This window comes from Pempheris klunzingeri, chromosome 10 (assembly GCF_042242105.1).
Source record: "Pempheris klunzingeri isolate RE-2024b chromosome 10, fPemKlu1.hap1, whole genome shotgun sequence".
Taxonomy (NCBI): domain Eukaryota; kingdom Metazoa; phylum Chordata; class Actinopteri; order Acropomatiformes; family Pempheridae; genus Pempheris; species Pempheris klunzingeri.
The window spans coordinates 17,765,156-17,786,873 of record NC_092021.1 but is presented as its reverse complement, the minus strand read 5'-3'; the positions used below and the strand labels follow the sequence as shown (position 1 = coordinate 17,786,873).

At 42.3% G+C, this 21,718-nt stretch overlaps 4 protein-coding genes across 4 annotated transcripts; all 4 read right to left on the bottom strand.

Moving 5' to 3' along the window:
- Positions 1–3,499: 3,499 nt before the first annotated feature.
- Positions 3,500–5,186, bottom strand: hoxd9a (homeobox D9a). Its single transcript, XM_070838072.1, has 2 exons — positions 4,590–5,186; positions 3,500–4,065 (listed from the first exon to the last, which is right to left on the bottom strand). The coding sequence occupies exons 1-2, from the start codon at positions 5,158–5,160 to the stop codon at positions 3,821–3,823; spliced, it is 816 nt and encodes a 271-aa protein (XP_070694173.1). The 5' UTR covers positions 5,161–5,186; the 3' UTR covers positions 3,500–3,820.
- A 2,235-nt stretch (positions 5,187–7,421) lies between these two features.
- Positions 7,422–9,388, bottom strand: hoxd10a (homeobox D10a). The gene is made up of 2 exons (XM_070838361.1): positions 8,493–9,388; positions 7,422–7,696 (listed from the first exon to the last, which is right to left on the bottom strand). The coding sequence occupies exons 1-2, from the start codon at positions 9,238–9,240 to the stop codon at positions 7,422–7,424; spliced, it is 1,023 nt and encodes a 340-aa protein (XP_070694462.1). The 5' UTR covers positions 9,241–9,388.
- A 3,862-nt stretch (positions 9,389–13,250) lies between these two features.
- Positions 13,251–14,988, bottom strand: hoxd11a (homeobox D11a). Its single transcript, XM_070838214.1, is given in 3 exon segments — positions 13,251–13,498; positions 14,176–14,821; positions 14,824–14,988. Coding segments are annotated over 3 exon segments (1,047 nt in total). The 3' UTR covers positions 13,251–13,262.
- A 4,603-nt stretch (positions 14,989–19,591) lies between these two features.
- hoxd12a (homeobox D12a) lies at positions 19,592–21,017 on the bottom strand. Its single transcript, XM_070838455.1, has 2 exons — positions 20,447–21,017; positions 19,592–20,017 (listed from the first exon to the last, which is right to left on the bottom strand). Exons 1-2 carry the CDS (start codon positions 21,015–21,017, stop codon positions 19,779–19,781), a joined length of 810 nt encoding a protein of 269 aa, XP_070694556.1. The 3' UTR covers positions 19,592–19,778.
- Positions 21,018–21,718: the final 701 nt, after the last annotated feature.

Below are 21,718 nucleotides of genomic sequence, written 5' to 3'. Positions count from 1 at the left end.
CAGGAACGCACAGGTTAAGGACTTTCATCACAGAGCTCTAATTGTACTTAAGGGCCACCAGAATCATCGCAGTCAACCCGTAATATACAGAAGCCGAAGAGGGTTAAAAATGTGTTGCAAAAAAAATGGTTGCAATGACAGTTTCAGTGACTCTTGCGTCACAATCACCAAGCAGAGCACACTGTGTGACTTTTAACGTGCATTTCATACTTGAGCTACATTGTTGCATTCACAGTTAACGTCGTTCCATGCTGTGTTCCACAGTCTTTTTTATTTCCCTCCTTTTTCAAGGAGGAAAATAAACGTACCTGAACGTTCCGTGAACGTTCATGGAACGTTCAGGTACGTTCGAACGTGAGACGTCACAATCCGCTCTAGAACACAGCCCGGGCCTAAACCTGCTGGTCATATTGCGTCATAGGCCTCGACTGCTTTACAGTTATCGCAAAAAAAAACGGAAACCAGACAACTCATCAGGGCCTCTGTGTTGTGTTTCTTATACTTTCAGAAATACGCATGAGGAAGTACATTTTTGTGACGCCGTTTACTGTATTTTTCTGTCGATAAATAACACACTGTTCAACGCTGTGGTGGAAAACCATTAGGCTAAAAATGTGTTCCCAATCGGAGACGCACAGATGTTATCTTGGCCTTCACGCAGCCTCCACGGGACAAAGTGAGCGGCTCTGGAGCGGCACAGCATCTATGGGTGTAACGTGACTGCAGCTAATGGCCGGAGTGAAATAGCTGACGCCACTCACTCACGGCCTGAAAGGACAGAAGCACATGACCGTAACGGTGCAGTGAGGATGACTGCGTGGAAATGGGCCAAAGTGACAGAAATCCCCTAATGTTCGTCACTGTCAAAGAGGAGGTTTAATCCAGTTAGTGTGTGCGTGTGGACAGCGTGTGTGCGTGCATTTTTGAATAAAGAAGCAAAACGCCTTATATTGGGGTCAAGTTTTTAGCCATGGCGGTCACCTCATAGCTCACTGCACTCATCACACGATACATCAGATCAAGGACCAACTGATCAATTCAAAGTTTTCTCTCATTGCCTCAGTATTTGGCATCCATCTTGTGCTCTCTGGGCGTTGCCTGTGTTTGGAAAGAAACTGAAAACCTCATGACAATCATAACATAATAGTGATGACTAAAGTAATGTTCTTTTTAAGGACACATTGCAGCACACACTGAGGGTGGTGCCTCCCGTTATTATTCCCCCTGCAGACTGGATTCAGCACACAGCAGCGAGAGGACAGAAACGCGGGTTACGCTGCTGCGTCTTCACCAGATCCGTCAAACTGGAGTCCTGCGTTGTTCAAAACTCTCACAATCTGTTTTCATCTCCAAGTCAGCAGCAATAAATGCGGAGTCTATTGAATGCCTCAGCCCTCGGGCTTGATGCTCAGTGGGTTTGTCCATCTGATAATAGAAGTTATTAGACTCAAGGATCAACAGTGTGTGTTGCTTAGTTTGGGGGCCTATTTTCATTATTCTTATTCAATTAATTCTACTTTGATTGATCATTTTAATAACTGGCATGTGCACTGCTTATTTTAAATGTAGAAATTTTCTGTAGCATGGAATCTGAAAATATATATAGAGAGATTATTAATGTCAGTGATTTAAAGCAGAAATATCCATGTTGTGAGATATCAGCATGTCCTCCATATTTTTCATTGCGTCGCTTTATTCTGAGGACGCACGGACAATAAAAGATTACACTTCTCTTCACCTACAGTTAAAATACTAATATGGTTTGCTCAGAGGAGGATTTGACATTTGAAGGTACATTGTTTTTTTTTTAGAGGAAAGCATTTCTGAAAGTTGAGAATTGTTTTCTGTAAATGATGATGGACTGAAGCTGTGGTCTGTGCAGTTTAAACATGGCTGCTCTTTTGTGCAAACACATAAAGCTGAGACGTGAGGTCTGAAAATTATTAGGAGGTTTTCCAAAAACACAATTTTGAAGATTAATAACTGCATTGGGCGGGTTAAAAACATAAAGGGGGAGTTTCAGTTTTGCAAATATTTGCTGCATAATATTCTTTTTTTCCCTCCAATAACAACAGTTTTAGATTCACATTTCGATATCATTGACTCCCATTCTAACTTCACTAGTTCAGCACCCAAACCCTGTTTGGTGTTATTAAGACATATACACTTATACAGATTTTTCTCTTGGAAATAAAAACACGTTTCTTTTTCAGATAAATCGATAATTTCACGTGTGCATGTTGTCTGATAAGGTCCATGTGTTGCCTTCACGTTCCAGCTGTGAATGAGTTCGCTGAGACTAAAAGGACAACATCGCCCTCTAGCGCTCTCATTACTTCTGCAGTGAGGCTTTAATTGAGTGTTTGGTTCTGCATCATTCAGAGATTTTTATCCATTTGATTTGACAAGAGCTGCTGAAAATGTTCACATTAATTTATTTGTATAAGTTTAAGAGTAATCTCTTCACTAAAAGTCTGTTTTTCCCCTCTTATTGATCCAGCATGAGGTAAAAACAGAACTACTAGCCTGCTTGTGCATTTAAATCTAAAATAAACCCATCAGACGGTAATACAGCTTCAGACACCAGTCAAAGTGAAGGTTTTTTTCCCATCGGTGGGAAGTGCAGATGATGAATAAACGTGACCATTAAGGTTGGGGGTGATTTCCTCTGAAACAATTCATCGACCAGACACCCTGTGGAAAAGTGTCTACACTCTGTTTGTCAGCAACAGACGCAAACGCCCAAGAAAAGAGAGGTTTCAAAGGAGAGTGTAATTACTGGCCGGGACCATAAACTCATTTAGGCCAGACGTCTAGCCATTTCTATAGCTTTATTGGACCGCGTTTCTTCCTGCTTTAAAGTAATTATTCGTACAAGTTGGACAATAAATTGGAAATCCGCCGCAACACCTCTCCCAATCGTAAACACTTTATTACTTGTTCTTCTGCGTTTCAAATCTGCTGTTTAAAACAGAGTAAAAGCCCAACAAACAGTGTGTAGCCTCGTCTAGGAGTCTGATTTCTGCAGATTTGTTGGCTGCAAATTACATTAGAATAAATAAATAAACGATCAGTGTTGATGAAATTTTGTGTTGTATTTTTGTGCTGTGTGGCTTCAACAATTTTGCTGTGCACAAGGCCTCTGGGAATCATTTTTAACTTTAAAAAAATTTTAAAAAAAGTGAAATCCTTAAATGAAATAACCCAACAATAAGCCAGAAACGCGCAGAGGAGGTTGTTAAACGTGCTAATTAAAGGAAATACGTTAATATGCATGATATTTAAGATAAAAATGGATGATTTGGGAAAGCAAAAAGCGCGCCTAGTTTTGTTGCGCACCTTCAGAAGTCAAATGGAAATGGGTCAGGGGTTTACTCATCACACTCTCCATGCGTGTGCGCGACACAGACAGCAAAGTCAAAGTATTTAAGCTGTGAAAATGTTTTATATACAACTCCAATTTCTTAACAACTATAAAAGCAATACACATAGGCACGTCTCCTACAGTGAGGGGATGGGGGTGTGTGGGGGGGGGACTGCTTCATCATCAATGTGGTTGTGTTTAAATTGTAAAATTGTAAAGCAGAGAACATTTCAAATGAGACAGTGCTTGTCTGTAGCTCTGCAGGACAATATCCCCGCACATGGGATTTTGATGCATATTTGGCCAACACGTTATGACACCGAGGCTACCTAGAGGGTCTAGAAAATAAGAATAAAATGGCTACCGAGGCTCCTACCAAAATATATGTAATTGTCCAGATGGCTTCCTTGGTACATGGGCATTAAATGTGCGAAATGGCAGCAGTGGTGATATTGTTCATAGCTGCTCCTTGCCGCTCCTCTCCCTGTTCATCTTCTTCATTTTCATCCTCCTGTTCTGGAACCAGATCTTCACTTGTCTCTCGGTTAAACTGAGTATGCGGGCGACCTCATAGCGCCGGTCTCTTGTCAAATACATGTTGTAGAGGAACTCCTTCTCCAGCTCTAAAGTCTGATATTTAGTGTACGGGCATCGCTTCTTTCTCGTTGAGCGCGCATGAATCCAGTTCGCTGCAGGGTTGTCTGAAAGACAAGTTAGAGAGGAGGAGGGGGTGGGGTGGGGGGGGTTAGATGCACATGAAGTAAAGACACATGTGAAGAGCATGTTTTTGATTTTAAACTTCAGTGAATGGAAATGTGAGGACCTGTGAGGACACTGGTGTGGCCGCAGGGGATCACAGGCAATATAGAGGAGTAGTGTGATAGACAATGAGGGCAAAAAGTGACCATGCAGATGACACGTTTTCCTGATTTTACTGGTGTAGGTATTTACTAACAGAGGGAAATAAATCAATCCTATATCCATACAGACTATCTCAGGTAAAATCTCATCGACATGGGGCAGTGTGTGTCTATTTTGGGAGTCCTGTGACATTAAAAACTTTAGGATCCCCTGTAATAACCCTTGCAGGGCGGGTTTTTTCCCCTTCCCGAGCCGCGCTATAGCACGAGACACTTTTATAGGTTAGTAAAAGCTCCAGTTTTACACACCCAGCCCATACAGTTCTTAGGGCTGTAAATCAGGATTGGCTATTTCGTTTACTTACTTGGGTCAAGTTGTTGTTTCTCGTCTTTGGGCTCGTTGTGGCTCGAAAGCTCACTTCCACTGTGCTCCTGAGTCGCCTTTTCTGGACACTCCGATACTCCACAAGCGAATTCACGGGCGAGCGGTCGAGCTTCTGCCTCCAACGCGTCGCACTCCGCGGCTTTCGGTGGCAAGACGTCGGGCTTTGTCCCGTACGGCCGACTGCCGGGGTGAAATCCGGCAAACGAAACGTGGTTGGAGATGGGGTCCATCCAGGAGCGGACGCCTACATACCGGCCGTCCGAGGCGGGGACGTGGGGCTGGTGGTGGTGGTGGTGGTGCACGTACGGATGATAAATCCCCTGCGGATGAACCGAGGACCAAGACGACGAGAAAACGGCGGACTTTGGTGCAAAATTGCAAGAGGAGAAGTCTGCGTTGTCTCCAGCACCTGACGGCCTCGGGGTCACCATGTGTGGAGCCTGAATAAAGCGAGCACCGTACACATCCTCCGGCTCCTGCCCCATTATAGCGTCCACATAGCAGTTACTGAGAGTGCCACTGGAAGACATTTTTGATCTCTTCCTACTCATATAATAAGGGTTGCACTGTTACGGGAAGCTTCCCCTCTATGAACAATCATAGTATTTTTGCTGGCCTGCATCTACAGGGATTGGTTACATGGATCACGTGGTCATATTTACCAATACAGCGAGTAAATCAATCCTGCCCTTGCTCTGTTTTTTTTTTTTTTTTTTTTTTTTTCTTTCGTCAGGTTTAATTTAGCTTTTCATTTCACAAATAATAAAAAGCCCCATCAGATGTGACTGGAGGGAAAAAAGCAGTGCAGATGTTTTTTTTTTTTGTTTTTTTTTTCTGTTTCTCGTGTTCGGGTGGCTGCAGGACGTTGCAACAATGGCCTACAAGCTGTGTAAGAGAGGAAAAAAAAGGAATAAGAACCATTTCCCCGCGCACACAGTGCACCAACACGGATTCTCTGTATCTTAATGTTTTAGAAAACCCTTATAATATCGTCCTGATACCCTCAATGCTAGTAAAATGGTTTATAGACTCACGGAGTCCTCGTAAAATAGATGTAATAACATGTTGTAAAGTAACAGACGCCATTTCCGTTCACAATCCGGCGTATCCATTGTTAATATTCGGCGAGGAAACATATTTTCTGGGTTGGTTTAATTTTTAAAGCTGAGCCGGAAACGGCAGTTGTGAAATTATTGTATTAATTCAAAGGAGGGCAATAATGTCTTTATGTATCAATAAATGTTTTATGAGGTGCGTGTGATTATACATGCCGTCAATAAAAAAAAGAGAGAGAAAAAAACAAAACTTAGAGAAGCAAAGTCTGTCTGTGTATTGCTTTCTACACCAGGTCATTTAAATGAAGCTAATATACATTTGGGCTTTTTAAATTGAAATTAACTCTTTTTTTGTGCTGCTTTTGAGGGAGTTTGTTGACTTTCAACCCAGAAAAAAAAGAATCACACTTCCAAGCAAATAGTCAATATTTGGCTTCAATTAGCAGACATCATCGGACTGATAGTTACATGTCATTTAATCACAGAAAATCCTAAAAAGAAATAAAGATATTCTGCTCCTGTGAAAAGGAAGGCAGCGCGGCTGTGGAGGCCTGTGTCTCTCGGAGGGGAAGGCAGAGCTCATTCCTGCCTGTGAATTTGTGCTTGAACATAACTTTCCCAGCCTGATAGTGTGACAGTCCTCAAGGACTATTGGTTCAGCCACAAACAGGCCTGAAAATTCAAGCAACACCGTGTTTATTTGATTACACGACCCCTCCTCTGTGCTGCAGTATGCACAGCCAGCACAGCAAACAGATTCATGGTTTAAAAACAGAAAGTGGAACATCTCTGTTATCTTATTTTGACTGGGTTTCTCTCTGCTTTAATTTCAGACATATCAGCCTGTGGGGTTGATGGAGTTGGACCATCTTCAAAAGCTTGTAACACAAGAGATGAGCTCCGTGTCCCACCTACTAAAAACCGCATGTGTTAAAACTGCTGGTGCACCGCAAACTAAATATTGCCACGTTTTTAAGCCTGCGTGCTTTGCCTCGGATGAAATTAGAGCACGTTTACACACATTTAATGAAATTAGAAACAGATCAGATACATCTGTGGATTACCGTTTGTTGTCTTGGAGTTAAATGCAGTAGGCTACTTTGGAAAAATGTCTTTTTTTTCCCCCCTCCCTCCTCATATCCGTTTTAAAGGAAATATAGTGCCTGCGTAAGTGCAAATAACACCGCAGATTTCCACAGTGAGGTTGGAGAAATTACAGATTATTTGAGATGATTGCAGCGTTTGATATCACATAAACAGATGCCAAACAAGATTATTTGACAATTTATTGCAAGATACATGCCACAAACATGCGATAAATTCACAGATTAACATTGTTTTCAGCCACTTCAAAGGCCCACAGCAACATTTCACCACTGAGCAAATGGCTTGCACTTACAGTAAAACAAATGTTGCACTACACGACAATAAATGTGCTTTCATGGCTGAAATATATAAAGTAACTCTTTCCAAACAGCTCGCCATTGCGACACAAAGGAATATCCATGTCTGCGGGCGGAGGGAAGAAATCTACTTCTCCAATAATTTAAGACCAGAAAGTGTCACCCTGTGGGCAAATGAAACAAATACACGACGCCACACAACGTACTAAAAAATGGCATATTTTAGTCACAGTTTCGTTGAAATTGAGGATAAACGTCCAATGCCAGTGAAGCATCAAACTGAGCATGAGAGAGAGAGAGAGAGAGAGAGAGAGAGAGAGATAGAAGACAGCTTAGCCACGGACACGTGCGCGCTCACGAAAAGGTGAGATTTGAGGTGAGTTCACGGATGCGGTTTTCTCTGCTCATCTTCTTCAGTTTCATCCTGCGGTTCTGAAACCAGATCTTGACCTGCCTGTCGGTCAGGTTGACGCTCCTGCTGATCTCTAGGCGGCGCTCTCGGGTCAGATACATATTGAACAGAAACTCCTTCTCCAACTCCAAGGTCTGGTGCTTTGTGTAGGGACACCTTTTCTTTCGCCCACTTTTTGCAGTCAACCAGTTGCTCGTCGTCGAGTTGCTCTTGCAGTCTGCAAAGATTCAAATATACAGAAGGCTAAGATAATGCGGTCATTTAACGCTGCGGTGTGATTCAGCCCGGAGAAGCTCTCTCACCTGCTGCTCTGGATTTCACCTCTGGGAAATAACACACAATATAAATGTTTTCCCCCAGAATAAATAAAATGCACAGGCCGTTATTAGTCACCTACACGCCACCGCTAATAAAACAAAAAGGGAAATGGATCCCCAGCTGATAGAAGAGACACCATCTTTAAACAGCTTGAAACGTGATCAAAAACTCTATTAATTTCACATTTCGCTTAAAAAGCATTGACACGTAACCTTTGATTTAATTGTTGAAATTATAAGCTTTGAATGCAACTTCAAACAGGCTGCAGCCAGCTCCTAGTCAGACTAAATATAACTGCATCAGATGCAAACACGCCAGTTTTAAAAGATTGTAGAGTGATTTAAAATGTGCATTTACACAACACACGCTCCGAGCTGATCACCTGATAATTTGTTCTATACGTAGAACAGTATAAGTTTCTGAAAATCGTGCAGCATGCCCAAATATAAGGCAGAAGGGTTGTGAAATTATTTCTGTGTTGTTTGAATTTAAATATCTGAGGAAGGAGGGACACACAGCCCTGCGCTCTGCATGGTAAAACCATTCTCTGCTGCCTATTACTGCAACCTGAGAAAGACTCTCATTAAACATTACGACTTTAGGGTTGTTTGTGTTTTATACTTGGTTTTATGATGCTGAAGCCGTCTCAGCACCGCAGCGCCACAAGATAAAAGCTTTCATTGTAGCCAACCCACCTTTCCCCTCCGTCTGCAGCAGCTCAGGGCTGGACACCGACGCTTCCACGGGGCAGTTTTTCTCTCCCGAGCTGGACTTGGGATCCGGGCTGTCCGCGGGGACCGGCGTCCGCGAGGTCTCGGGGTTTTGCGCGGCGTCTTCGCTTTTCTTTTCCACCTCTGCAAAATTAGAGGGCGCCGAGGAGGGCTGCGGTTTCGGGGTGACCCGGCTGAGCTGCATCAGAGTTGGGTTTGGACTCGGCGGCTCATGGCAGTAGTTTTCCTGATGCTTCCCGTTCGCATAAGTTTGGCTCAGTCTGAAATAGCCCGGGACCGGGATCTCGGGACTGTCGACTGGGCAAGACTCGGGAATAACGTTAGAATAAGCGGGGACCTCTGAAGAGCTGACTTTTTGGACTCTCTTATCGGAGTACATGCAGCAGTTACTCTCTTCCTTTATGCTCTGTGAAAATGTACAGTTTGACATCTGACTGGACGACTCTATTCTGCAGGGTCTGTTCGGATCAGTCCAGTTATCTATTTGAGGTATGTACGAGTGGACATTCATGCCCATGTTTTGGTGGTTGACCTCCCCTCTTTTGCCGAAAGACGGCAGGAGTCCACAGGTTTGCATTCCGTAAGTTCCCATTTCTGAGCCGGGCGGCATGTACATGTTGCTGTTGGAGTAAAAGCTGTCCGTCCTGCAAGCACCAATTAAAGAGTCCACTAAAAATGTGTTTGCCGCAGGAGAGCTACTGGGAAAGGACATTTTGGGGGGTTAAGTTCTTTAGAGGAGAGAGATGTCCTTTGTAAGCTGACATATCTAGGAAAAACAATCTCCGTGTAAGTCAGGATGCCTCCCGACCACATGACAAGCCCACCAATGAGATTTGAAAATGGCCTTGAGACGCAGCCTCCTCTCCCCGCACGCGCTCGCACTGCGGATGCAGACGTGGTCAACAGCGACACCTACTACACGGACTTGAAATTGGTTTCCAGACTCGGGACTTCACAAGAGGCAGGATCAAGGAAACTGAAGCGATCACATTTAAGAGACGATTTAAGTGACGTGAGAACAGTCCGGCCTTCATTTGGATCGTATCTGTTCGACTACAGGAGCTCTATGAAGTGTTTTTGATGTGTTAAAATGCTTCAAAAGGACGCACGTCTCCTTGTGTGGGACTGACTGAGGTGTGTGTGTGTGTGTGTGTGTGTGTGTGTGTGTGCGCGTGTTAAAACGCTGCCTACATGGCGCATAGGCGACAACTGCAGACTGTTAGAGTATAACCATCTATTCTTAATGTGCTTTTATTCATATTATTAGGAGTCCAAGCCCACACATGACCGAGCCCAACTTTAACTGTATCTGCATATATTTTACTGTCAAGTATCTTTGAATTAAAATAAGTATGGAAAAACTAAAGAATAAAGATGAGAGTTTGTAAACAGAGCCCACTGTTTGATCTGATCATTAATTCCTAATTAAATCAGCTTGTTTTCTTGTGCATAGGATTTTTTTTTTTTATTTATGAAAGAGCAATCAAACAATTCGATATAAGGACATTTAGATTTCGTGCATCTGCAACTATTTCAGCATTTTTTTTTTTAAAAAAAGGGAATCTATGAGGGGTAATGTGAGTTTACAGATTTAAATGAAACCACCTCAAGCTGTACGTGCATGAGGGTCAACATTATAGTCCTATAAGGTTTTACAGAGGTTTTACTTTTCAAATAAATTCCTCAAGACTGATAGAAAATGGTCCTTTATTATTTGCACAGATAATTAAGCAAAACATCTTTATTTGCATCATTTTGTCACAGGTTTATCCGAGGTTCAAATGCATAGTTGAGACATAAAAACCTGCGGGAGGAGACGTGTGTGTGCACAGTCTGGGGGTTATTTTTGCCCAGAGCGTCATTGTTTTTGTCTGCAAGGAAGGCAAATGTGTGCAAGATAAACAGAGCGCCTGTTAAACTGAGGGGGGAAATAAAAACACTGAGTACTTGAAAATGCCCATCGAGCAAACATCAGGTAACAGTGACTGTAATGATCCTGCAGGTTTGTGCCAATAAACAAATGAACACAACACAGTGGATGCAGCTTGCAATAATTATGTCTTTGGTATTTCTGATCACACAGCTTGTTTGAGAGGATGCGTGTTCTGCCCTGCAAGGCTCGTACATATTTACAGCTGGTTTAGAAGGAGCGTTTGTATTATGGAAATGAGGTCAACATCACAGGATTCACAAACAACCAAATGCAGACATGGTAACTCAAATCTGTTAACGGAATAAGTGCAGAGAATACATTCTTCGTTACACCACATTTGGTAATTTTAAAAAGAAGCATAATGATAATAATAATAATAATAATAATAATAATCATCGCGACATCTGACAACGCGGACGGCGTGTTTGTTTAAATAGTCATGTGTCTAATAATGAGTATTCTTCAGAGATAACACTGGGCTATTTTATGACGCACTGAACTGATATAAAAAAAAATCTTTAATATGGGAGTAAATTCTGCAGATATAATTAACAATTCACACACGCACAAAATATACACAAGTACCGTAAAGATGAGAGAACACACTGGACCTTATATTGTAATAATAATAATAATAATTATAATAATTTACAGCAAACCCACTGATATTTTAGAGTGTATAGAAATAAAAAATAGGAAAGGAAGAAAAAGAAAAGGAAGGCAGACCTTGAAATTTGAAACTACAACAATACCTCTGTCCTTTTTTGTGTCTCTAAAATAATTCAAGGCCAACAGCCACGCGATAGTTTAATAACAGTTATATAGCTGCAAAATAAAATGAAAGGAAAGGAAATATAAAGCAACGATCCCCCACAATGCCACGGTGTCCGGAGTCTGTAGGACAGATTACAGCGGCCTTCAGGTACAGATCTAAGTCTGGACTTTAAAACAAAGACACGGAGTGGAATTATATTTATTTTGTTGGACTCATCCTTTCAAAACACTTGAACATGACTTGGAAATGTAGTTTCCGCCTGAAGGATGCAGGAATATCATCAGTTAAACAGGAAACTGAGAGTGAAAATATGTGAGTTAAGTGTTCTTATTTTCTTAAGAGAGACGGTTTCCTGCATTCCTGAATGGTTTGATATGTTTGAAAAGAAACAAAAAAAAACAACAAGTGACTTTGGACGTTTTTTAAATTTAAATTTCAAACATTTTGAGTCTATTAAAAACACAACGTAATTCGGTCTCCTCGACGCAGTCAAATTAAAATAAGAATCTACATAATATCTGTAGTGTACGGATTATTCCCTCCACTTAATGATTTCCACGCAGGGTGGATGTTAAATTTGGCTGAACTCTGCATTCCCACTGGCAGTGAAAGCTGCAAGTCTGCCCTCATGTGGATACACCGAGAAGCAAAGTGAAGCACCCCACACAGTTGGTAATGTCATTTCACCGTATGACATGATGACAATCCAATTAAACGCTTAATGAAACCTCGGTTTTCTTACAGCCTTTTAGGGAAATAACTGTAGATACATCACTAATGAAATAAACACTAATCCCTCTCCAAACTGGTTGTTTTTCCATAAAGGACGATGAAACAAAAGGCTGTAATTGTTGCAGTAGAGATCTTAGGTGAAAATAATCACCTACTGGCGTCACATGAATTATCAAAAACGCTGTTTGTGTGAAATCAATGCGTTTATTTACTTTTTTTAAAATTTTTTTTTTTTTTACTGGTCACGAAAATACCACACATATAAAAAAGCGTGACGCTCAGATGATTACAGTCTAACCACCCTGGGGCTACTGGATAGTAAAGATGGTTTCACCTGCATTAATTAAACATGGAAATGCGCCTTTTTCCTCTAACTGTTGAGAATCTTTCTCCTTTGCCAAAGTCGCATTTAGCCTCCTGAGAATACCAGAAAAGAGGATAAACTTGAAACATTACCTATCCTTTTCGTATGGCGGTCCTTTTTGGAATACCCTCCATCGTTTCCCCACTAACATCCTCATCACAAGCGCTCCGAGATATGAGAAGGAAACTAAGTATAAACGGGATGAAGAGAAATGTCTTGAATTCTCCAAACATTTGTAGCCTGGAGTGAAGCTGCTTTGAAGCAGGAGAGAGAATCACTCCTCTTGTGATCTGGGGGTTGGGACACCAAAGTCCAATAGCCCCCTATTTAGACATTTACAGCTACGTTTATTATACTGTCTAGACGGTTCAAGGTTTAGTAAACAGCCCGGTGCTTGAAAGCAAAGGAAATAACGGGACTATACAGGCCTGCAAGCGCCTGAATCCCCCTCAAACAATCTGGGAAAATTCCCCCTTTTTCTTCTGTTATTTTCATTGGACTTGGTTAAGTTCATGTGACAAGTTTCGTGACTATCATACAACAATCTGTCGTGTCTACTTTATTTCACACCACAACGTGCAGCACATGCGTCCTATAAATGGACATTACACAAGGAAGAAGCCTACATATATTTCATATAAATAACTTCAAAGCACAGCTCGCGAACTTTGCTGGAATATTTGTTGCCAATAAAGCGAAAATATGTGAACACAAATAAATTACTGGAGAAAGTGTTTGGAGGAAAAAAAAAAAAAAAAAAAAGTGGCATCTCGGTTCTGCAAATACCAGATTTTTGGAAAATGGACTGTTTGAACAGGATGATGAGGATTCAAATACGCAGAGGGGACCAGTTTTAAAAAGATATGTGTGTATGGCTCCTAATTTACTACCGTGTGTGTGTGTGTGTGTGTGTGTGTGTGTGTGTGTGTATCAGAATAAAGGATTCCCAGTGAAATACTGTAGGCGGTCGCGGTTCAGCTTTTTCTCTTTCATTCTTCTGTTTTGAAACCAAATTTTCACCTGCCGATCGGACAGGTTTAACATCCTGGACAGCTGAAGCCGCTTCTCTTTGTTAATGTACACGTTGAAGAAAAACTCTCGTTCAAGTTCTCGGATCTGGTATTTGGTGTAAGGACACCTCTTCTTCCTGGACTTGGTTGATGAACCTGCACAAGAAAAGAATGCGTGGAAAAGGTTTTTTTTATTTTTTTTCTGAAATTGAAGCTCGAGTTGAAACATTTTGACTATTAGTGCAGTTAACAGGTGGACATACGTTTATCTATTTATTTATTTATATAGGCACAAAGGCCTACACACACACGCACACACTCACTCACACACACACAGTGTGTGTGTGTGTGTGTGTGTGTGTGTGTGTGTGAGTGAGAGAGAGAGCAAAGGAATTTGCCTTGAAATAAACTTAAACTGCACTGATTGTTATGCCTAACTTTCTGTATGAGGGTAAACTCGCATTGTATCCTCCATTCTCTAAAGATGTCCTCATCCCTGCACAGCATTTCTCAGAAGCAGATACATTAAACTTTCACAAAACGATTTCTTGATTTGTTTTTTAATTACCCATCAATACAAATCAATTGCAGCGGCGCACTATTGTTATTAGACACAAGGCAACCTTTAAAGCACGGTTACTTAACCGTTTCCCATTGTAAATACCTTTACAACCGTAAAGTAAATCTTATTGGGATATAAAAGCTTTTGCATGCTTATAAAGAGGCACATAACCCTGGACGGTCACTGGTGGACATAGTGCAGTAGTGCAGACGCTCTATTGTCTATGTTGCACACCTTAAACTGTGTCCAAGACAAAGAGGGAGATACTCACTCTGTTGGCTGTTCTTGTCTCCGCAGTTGGAGGACGAGTCCTCGTCGACGCTCCCGCTCGGGTCAGCTTTGTGCTGCTCTAGTTTGGTTAAAGCCTGATTGTTATTCGCTGCGTCTCCGGGAACAGCGGAGTCTGTCTTTTGTCTGGGGGGCTCCGCGTTGGGCTTGTCCGAGTTATTAGGAGTTTCCAAAAACTGGTCGAAGCCCTGGGGAAGAACCCCATTTCGGCCGACGCCGGTGAAGAAATTGCACGGCGAGCTCGTCCCTCCGTGGTGGCCGTACAAGGACTCGTTTTTGAATATCACATCCGCCCTGCTGCTGGAGGACTGGATCAAGTCCCGATGCATTATCTCGTCCGTTGAGTAGTAAGACGCGTAATTGCCCCTGTAGTGCCATTTGCTGGGATGGTCCAGTCCATAATCCCTGAAAGCGACTTCTCGCACAGGTTGGACTTGGGCTATGTTGGGAGAGTAGGGGAAATTAATCTGACACGAAGTAGTCTGCGGTAAAAACGAGGACACTGATGTAAAATCGGGCGTCGAAACGTAATAAGTACAGCTCGGCAGATACATATTTGACGCACAGCTGCGATCATCGTATTCCGTCATATCTCCTCTTCCCTTTTCCTCTTTGCAACAGAGGAAAGGAATTGGCAGCTTGACTGTGTTAAACTTTGTCCATCTATAGCACCACAGGCGCGTGGAAAGACCCCGCCAGGGAGAAAAAATCGGAAACGCAGGCAGACCTGCAATACATCTTGATCGATTCTTGAGGTAATTGTGTCATGTGATCCAGCCAAGAAATTACCATACATCAATATCAGTCATTAAAAACTGTCCGGAGAAACTCATGTGAGCGCATGCAAGAGACTTCATTGGCTCCCTGGCTGCAGAGGAAACTCCTCTCCAGCCTTCTTGCCCTATAGCTCACGGAAAAAGACATTTGTGAAGCACCGCTGGAATATTTAATTGAAAGCTTTACAGCAACATCATCCTCATCGCGTAATGACGCGTAATGGCAGGCGCACAAGGTCGTTTGTCAATAAATCTGCACACTTTGAAACCGATAATGCGCGTTTGTAGCAACAGTTAGGCTGGAAACACTGAGGTTGACCCCCGCATTTGATGCAAGGCTTGAGGAGAATGTGGCACCAAGGCCACCGTGTCTGCTCCCTCGCCGCACAGTTAAGCCAGAAGCCTGCAGAATTATACCCTGCATGCTTCACAAGTGGCTCATTAAGGCACTTCTTATGCAAATACATGTTAGAGGTTCAAATCAGTGTGCGCCACGATGTTTGGAGGACACACACACAAACATTCATGGAAAATATCTGAATTCCTAGTGAGGCACAGTCCTGCGTGGTGTTACAAAAAAGCTCAGGCGCCTCAAAAGAAATAACAAAAGACCACAAAACGAGTGTGCTTTAACACATTCTTCTTCATTCTAGTGGGAGGCATAAAAACCAGCTCACGTGTGGCTAAAAATCGGTTTGTATTAGAATGTTAAAGCGTGATTTGCTGATTGGTTTTTCCATTTGTTGCACCTTAATAATAAACGCAGATGAGCGCGGGTGGAAACAGCCAAATAAAACAGCCCACGGTGCGCTATGGCAAATGCAGAAAAGTTGATTTTGGATGCCACAAAAAACGCAGGCCAGCGAACATGAATCACCGAGCACATTCAGCATGGCCAAGTCCAAAACAACTGGCTTTGACCGTCTGTGGTCTGGTGATGTCCACCAAGCACTCAGCAACAAGCCTCTGCACCCAAATCATTTTATTGCACGAAGGCAGCCATGCCTGCAGTGTTTAGGGCCCTCTTCTCGGTGGAGTGTAAGCACTGGTGAACGGATAACCTCAAGTCTTCAAGCCTCGATTAGTGCTTTTTGTTTGCCTCTGTGAGTATGGTTTTTATTTTATTATTATTTGTAAGACACGAGCAAAGGGGAGACACGTAAGGATTAAAGAAGATCAGTCGTAGTTTTTGCAGGCCTGAAACTGGACATTAAACACAGAATTATCACGCAGCTCTGATTTGAAGGCCAGAATTGCAGTCAGTCAGAGGACCAGTGGATTCTTACCCTCCCTTAAGCCTGAAGGTCACACGCATTGTGGAAGTAGCTCGAAAGCGACTGGACGCACCGTTATTGGGAGTAAAATCAGCTTTGTGGTCGAGTGTTTGTCTGTTTTCAACCTCTGGCGCACTCCACGTTCAAACCCCTCAGGCGGTTAACAGCATGCAGAACAATGTCTGCATTTATCTGCCAGCATTAGAGGGAACACTGGACATTTAGCAAACTAATCAGTCCGAAGCAAAAACATATCTGTAACCCCTTCACCAAAAATATTCAGCATAAAAATGTTAAAGAATACAATGAATATAAGCATGAGAATAAAGTGAAAAAGAGAAAAAGTTAAGGCGACCTGTTGCTTGTCACTCGTGTCACTGTTGTGGCTTTTGTTGTCTCCATTTTCCGTTTGTTGTGAAGCATTTTGAAGTTAATATTATTATCATCATTATTATTATTACTATTATTATAATTATCATTATTATTATTATTATTATTATTATTCCTGGATACGTTTTGCACTTTTTGCACTGAGGTATTGTGTAATGTTTAATTTTTCTGAGGGTTGACTGTGACATTCACACATGCGCAGGCTAAACAGATTACTTACTTACTAAATTTTGATTTCAACATTTCACATTTTAAATGACACTGCAGGCGAGAGGTTCTCTGAAACTAAATTTGGATTCATGCTCAAATTGCCGTGTTTTGTTGTGCGTAAAAGTACCTTTGATACTACGATTATGCCAAATGCACACGAGAAGATACTTCAAACTCGTTCATATTGGTTAGACAAACGCACTTTTAAGAAAATGAATTTCAATAACTTCACAAAAGAAGTAGCTTTGTGGTGATATTGGGGGAAGTGGCGATGCACAGCCTACTAACTTGACCTTAACTTTGTTTTGGCGCCCCCATTATTTTAGAGAGCCTGAGCTATATGGCGCTGTCTGGCTGCGTTTGGCAGTAAAGCAATAAAGCAACAAACAGTGAAAGAAAACGTTGCGTATCAGACGCACAGAAAAGTCAGTGCAGCCGGTCAAAATAGTCTGAGCAATAAAAACTAATAGTAGGTGAAACACGTTGTGTGGGAAGGATTTTAAGCTGAGAAAAAAAAACAGACAAACCTCGAGTTGGAACACAACAGGCCCACTGGCAGCATGTATGAGTGTATGAGTGCAGATTGTGCGAAAAATATACTGAAAGTATAGCAAGATTGCGCAAATAAAAGAGGACACATTTATCCCAGCAGCCCTACTAAATAAAAGAGCAAATGTGGAAAACAAGTGAGATCCGTAACAATCACTAATGGAAGAAACATCTCTTCACGTTCCATTACAAATGACAAGGTTTGCAATGTCCCTCTGCCCTCCATGAACCTTTAATATGACTGCAGTGAAATGTTCTGCAGAGAAATACAGTCGCAGTGATGATGATGATGCAATGGGAAGCTCCGTTAATAGATTCACTCTCACGCAATGCTTCTCACTGGTCTGGTGGTGGTTGAACACTCGTGACCTGTAGGCTTAAACTTTGTCAAGTCTCAAATCACGATGTGAAAAAGACAATCAAGTGTTTGGTAAATATAAACAATGGCTCAAGTTAGATAAGCCCATAGCACGTGGGCCGAGAGCAACACAACCGCTTCTATTACGCACAGAGGAACCCCATTTTGGCGCATAAAGTGCACCTAATATCAGTGATGATAAATTAAAAGACGCATATATGACTTCTGAATAACACCAGATCCATTTGGTGTAACCTCCCACTGCCATGTGGAGGTTTTGCCTGTTGGTGTGAGCTGCTGCTGTGTGAATTACGCGTCTGCACCAAATAGGGACGCTGAGTACTAGACACAAAGGAACATGTGACTATAGAAAATTCGCAAATATGAGCAGAATTAACACAAAGAAATACAGTCAACGTGCTACATTTAATATTAGATTAACTCAAAGTCAAGGTGGGTGATGTCATTCATTGCTCAAGCAGTAAGTGCTTTTGATATTTCTCCTTTTTACGCTGAATGATAGAGATAAAGACAAGGACGCATAAAACTAAAGTGAGGACCGTTTCCCAGAAATATCAAAGTGTGTGTACGGAGGCAACAGATACTCTCCTTCCATGCACACATGAATTATTAATAAAGTGAGGAGTATTCCGTTCATCTTAAGGTTGGTATTTCCACCGCTGCAGGCAGCCAAAAAGGAAAAGAAGAAAATGAGAAAAACATTAAAGCATCCATGGTAAATTCTCTCGAGTTTTAATTACTAACTGGTCAAATATGGAGGAAGAGATGAAGACTAGTGACAACTTTAACATATTCAAACTAGTGAGCGACTGACTGAACGATCGTGGATACAGATACAGAACAAACTTGAAGGCCATAGATTAAACCTGCCGTTCAATGTTCTCCCTAAAAATATATAATGATTCGCAAGATGCAGAATAATTTGTCTTCAGGTGATTTAAAACTGGTATTTACTTACAAACTGCAGGTTGCATCTATTTTACAAAATCTCTCCTTCGTGCGTAAAAGGCTGGCTGGACTAATGCGCATTCTTACGTTTACAAAGAACACGATGTCCGGAATGATTTATAAATTGGTTTAAAGGGGAAATAAAATACTCTGTCATGAATTGTCTGATTATAAAGAATCATTGCGCAGAACTGATTCCGTCCTAATCTGCCATTGCGCAATATATTCATGGTTTGTGTAGCTACACATCAAAAGTCGATGTTTATTTATTTAGATGTATAATGTGTTTTAAACTAACACCATTAGGATGTTTCTTATCCACAAACACTTGCTTTGCGGACATTTGAAGTAAACACCCTCCAGCAGTGAATACGGCGCAAATCTTCTCCACAGACAGACTTTGAATGTGGACGCAAACACATAGGAGGAAAAAAACAAAACAATGTAAAAGATCTAATTTAATCAGATCTACAATAAATGTGTGGGGAAATCAGGCATTTTATTGAATAACAGCAATTAGGAAATAGACATGCATGTACAATATATTTCGCAGTACTGACTTGTTTGTGTTTCATCCGTCCGTAAACATGAACTTGACTGTTTGCTTCCACATTAGGCCTACACTACATGCGCAGGTCATCATACAAAACACACAATCACATATAAAACCACATTCCTGTCTGAACACAAGACATTTGAGCTGGATGAGAAACAGTTGGACTTTGAGGTTTCTTATTATCCGCGGCTAAAGGCCAACAAGGAATCAGGGCCTGCTGCGCATTTGGAGACTCTCAAAAATCAGAAATGACCAGCTTGGTAGAATCTACTGCATCTTAACCTGCAATTTGGTTTTTTTATTACAGTTAGGCCTCAAATCATTGAACTTGTTGGGACAGAATAAAACTGTAACCTATTGTGTAACAGGAATATAAACATTTTATACACATTTATAAATACAAGTCCATGCCACAGACCGAAAGGGCGTGTGGTGTGCTGCAGCATTCACAGCACATCACAGCATATTCAGCGTGCTGCTGGTCACGATCAAGTCCAAAGGTCATCAGTACGCAGAGAAGGCATGCTCGCGCATCATCAGTCGTTTCTTCTTCATCCTCCGGTTCTGAAACCATATTTTCACCTGCTGGTCGCTCAGATCCAGTCTGTCTGACAGCTCTTTTCTTTTCTGTCTGTTGATGAATTCATTCATCATAAATTCATTCTCAAGTTCAGCCAGCTGCAGCTTGGAGTAAGGCTTTCTCTTCTTCCTGGTCCGCACTTGTGACGAGCACCAAGGGGCACCTGGAGGGAGCAGAGATTTTCAGAGTTTTATGCTTTGAATTAACATCGACTTCAGCAACAGTGATACAAACGCTCCCAGAAGAACTGCTTCTGGTGCTGCTCATATTATGCACAAATTAAAACAGTTCTAGTGAAGTAGAAGTCACGCCTGCTGCACATATAAGACAAACTCAGACACAGTGGCCTCTGTAAGAATATTATGGGAATATTAAAATAATGATGCCACAGGAGACATAAACTGACCCTGAAAGAGCAACAGACTATGAGGCCTCCTAAGAATTCCTTTATAATAATATTCACCAATAGAAATGTACTGGCCCTTCAGTAATGATGTGGCAAGAGATCAGTAAAGATCATTTAATATAAAATAAGACAAGGATAATGCTTTTGAGAAGAGACACAGTAGTTCTATAAAACAGGCTACTTCACCTTCTGCAAAAGTCGTCCTGGTGCATGTGTGACTTGATGATGGGTGAACGGGGTCCTGCTCCTGTTTGGTGCCGTTCACGTGTAGCGGACCTACTGAATCCGGATCAAGCTGGGCCGCCGGACCGTGAGACCGACTGTCCAGGTCTGAGTAACCACGGTCACTGGCGGGCCCCTGCTCCCCTGCGTAAACTTCACCCTGCCTGCCGGACTGATCTGTCTTGTGGTTTGCGCTCTGAAAGCACCGAGCAGACTCGTCCAGATGCGCCTTGACGTGGCCGCTGGAGGAGTCTGGATTTATGGACACCGAGTTGGACAGAAACGGCGGACAGTAGCCCCCAAAGGCGCGGCTCTGTGCCGATGGTGGTGGTGCTGCTGGTCCGGACGTGCACGAACTTGAGGAAGTCCACGGGAGCGTGCACACCTCTCTCCTATTGTAAGGGATCTGATGCAGCCCGGGTATGTGGGCTCCATTGCCCCGCAAGTTGGAGAAATACAGCGACTCAGGGGGAGCGAAATTCAGCAGAGAACCAACATAGCCGGGATTTAGAGGATTCCGCTCACACATTTCCATGGAGCTTCCCTCAAACGCTTCTTGCGTGCCTTTTACTTACTCCTGAAGAATAAAGGGTAGGTAATTGTTGATTTGTTAATACGGCGTCACGTGATATGCAAAATATGCCGTTCAGCCCCACCCTTGCCCCGAATAGCCTGCTGCAAAGCAAAATACTCCATGAGGAAATATTTTGGTATCGGGTGGGTGGGTTAAGTTAAATTCTAACCATCTGTTTAGTCAGAAAAGACCTTAAGAATATTTGGCTTCTGTCGGCCTCAGTGTGAGGAGCTCTTCCCTTTGGTACAACTGTGCTGTGACATTGAAATGTCAAGATGACTCTGTGGACTCAAACACTTAGTACGACGGTGAACGCGGGGCCTCAAATGCATCACAAGAGACCCGAGGCAGATACAGATACAGAACATTTTTTTATGGGTGTTGTAGTCACGAACAATGTAACAGTAGCCCTCATTGTATCAGGTGGTTATATTAGAGAGGCTGCAGCACACTGTAGCCCTGGAGGTGCTGCTTTCCTTTATGGTCACTCCCTTGTAAACAATGCAGCCTTTCCTCGTGTCGGCCGAGAAGCTGCTGCACAGACTGAACACAACATATGAGGAAGATGATGAAAGAGAGAAAATTCACACCGACTTTTACACAAATATTCTCGCCTTGGATGAAACCGTATCCCTCTCTAGTGTTTTCTTTTTGAGTGAACT

Excerpts from the sequence above, each read along its gene's own strand:
- hoxd9a (XM_070838072.1), bottom strand. The coding sequence starts at position 5,160 with ATGAGTAGGAAGAGATCAAAAATGTCTTCCAGTGGCACTCTCAGTAAC. Across the intron at positions 4,066-4,589 it reads GAAACAACAACTTGACCCAA|ACAACCCTGCAGCGAACTGG; the intron begins GTAAGTAAACGA and ends CTTGTCTTTCAG.
- hoxd12a (XM_070838455.1), bottom strand. The coding sequence starts at position 21,017 with ATGGAAATGTGTGAGCGGAATCCTCTAAATCCCGGCTATGTTGGTTCT. Across the intron at positions 20,018-20,446 it reads CAGGACGACTTTTGCAGAAG|GTGCCCCTTGGTGCTCGTCA; the intron begins GTGAAGTAGCCT and ends TGCTCCCTCCAG.
- hoxd10a (XM_070838361.1), bottom strand. The coding sequence starts at position 9,240 with ATGTCCTTTCCCAGTAGCTCTCCTGCGGCAAACACATTTTTAGTGGAC. Across the intron at positions 7,697-8,492 it reads GCTGCAGACGGAGGGGAAAG|ACTGCAAGAGCAACTCGACG; the intron begins GTGGGTTGGCTA and ends GAATCTTTGCAG.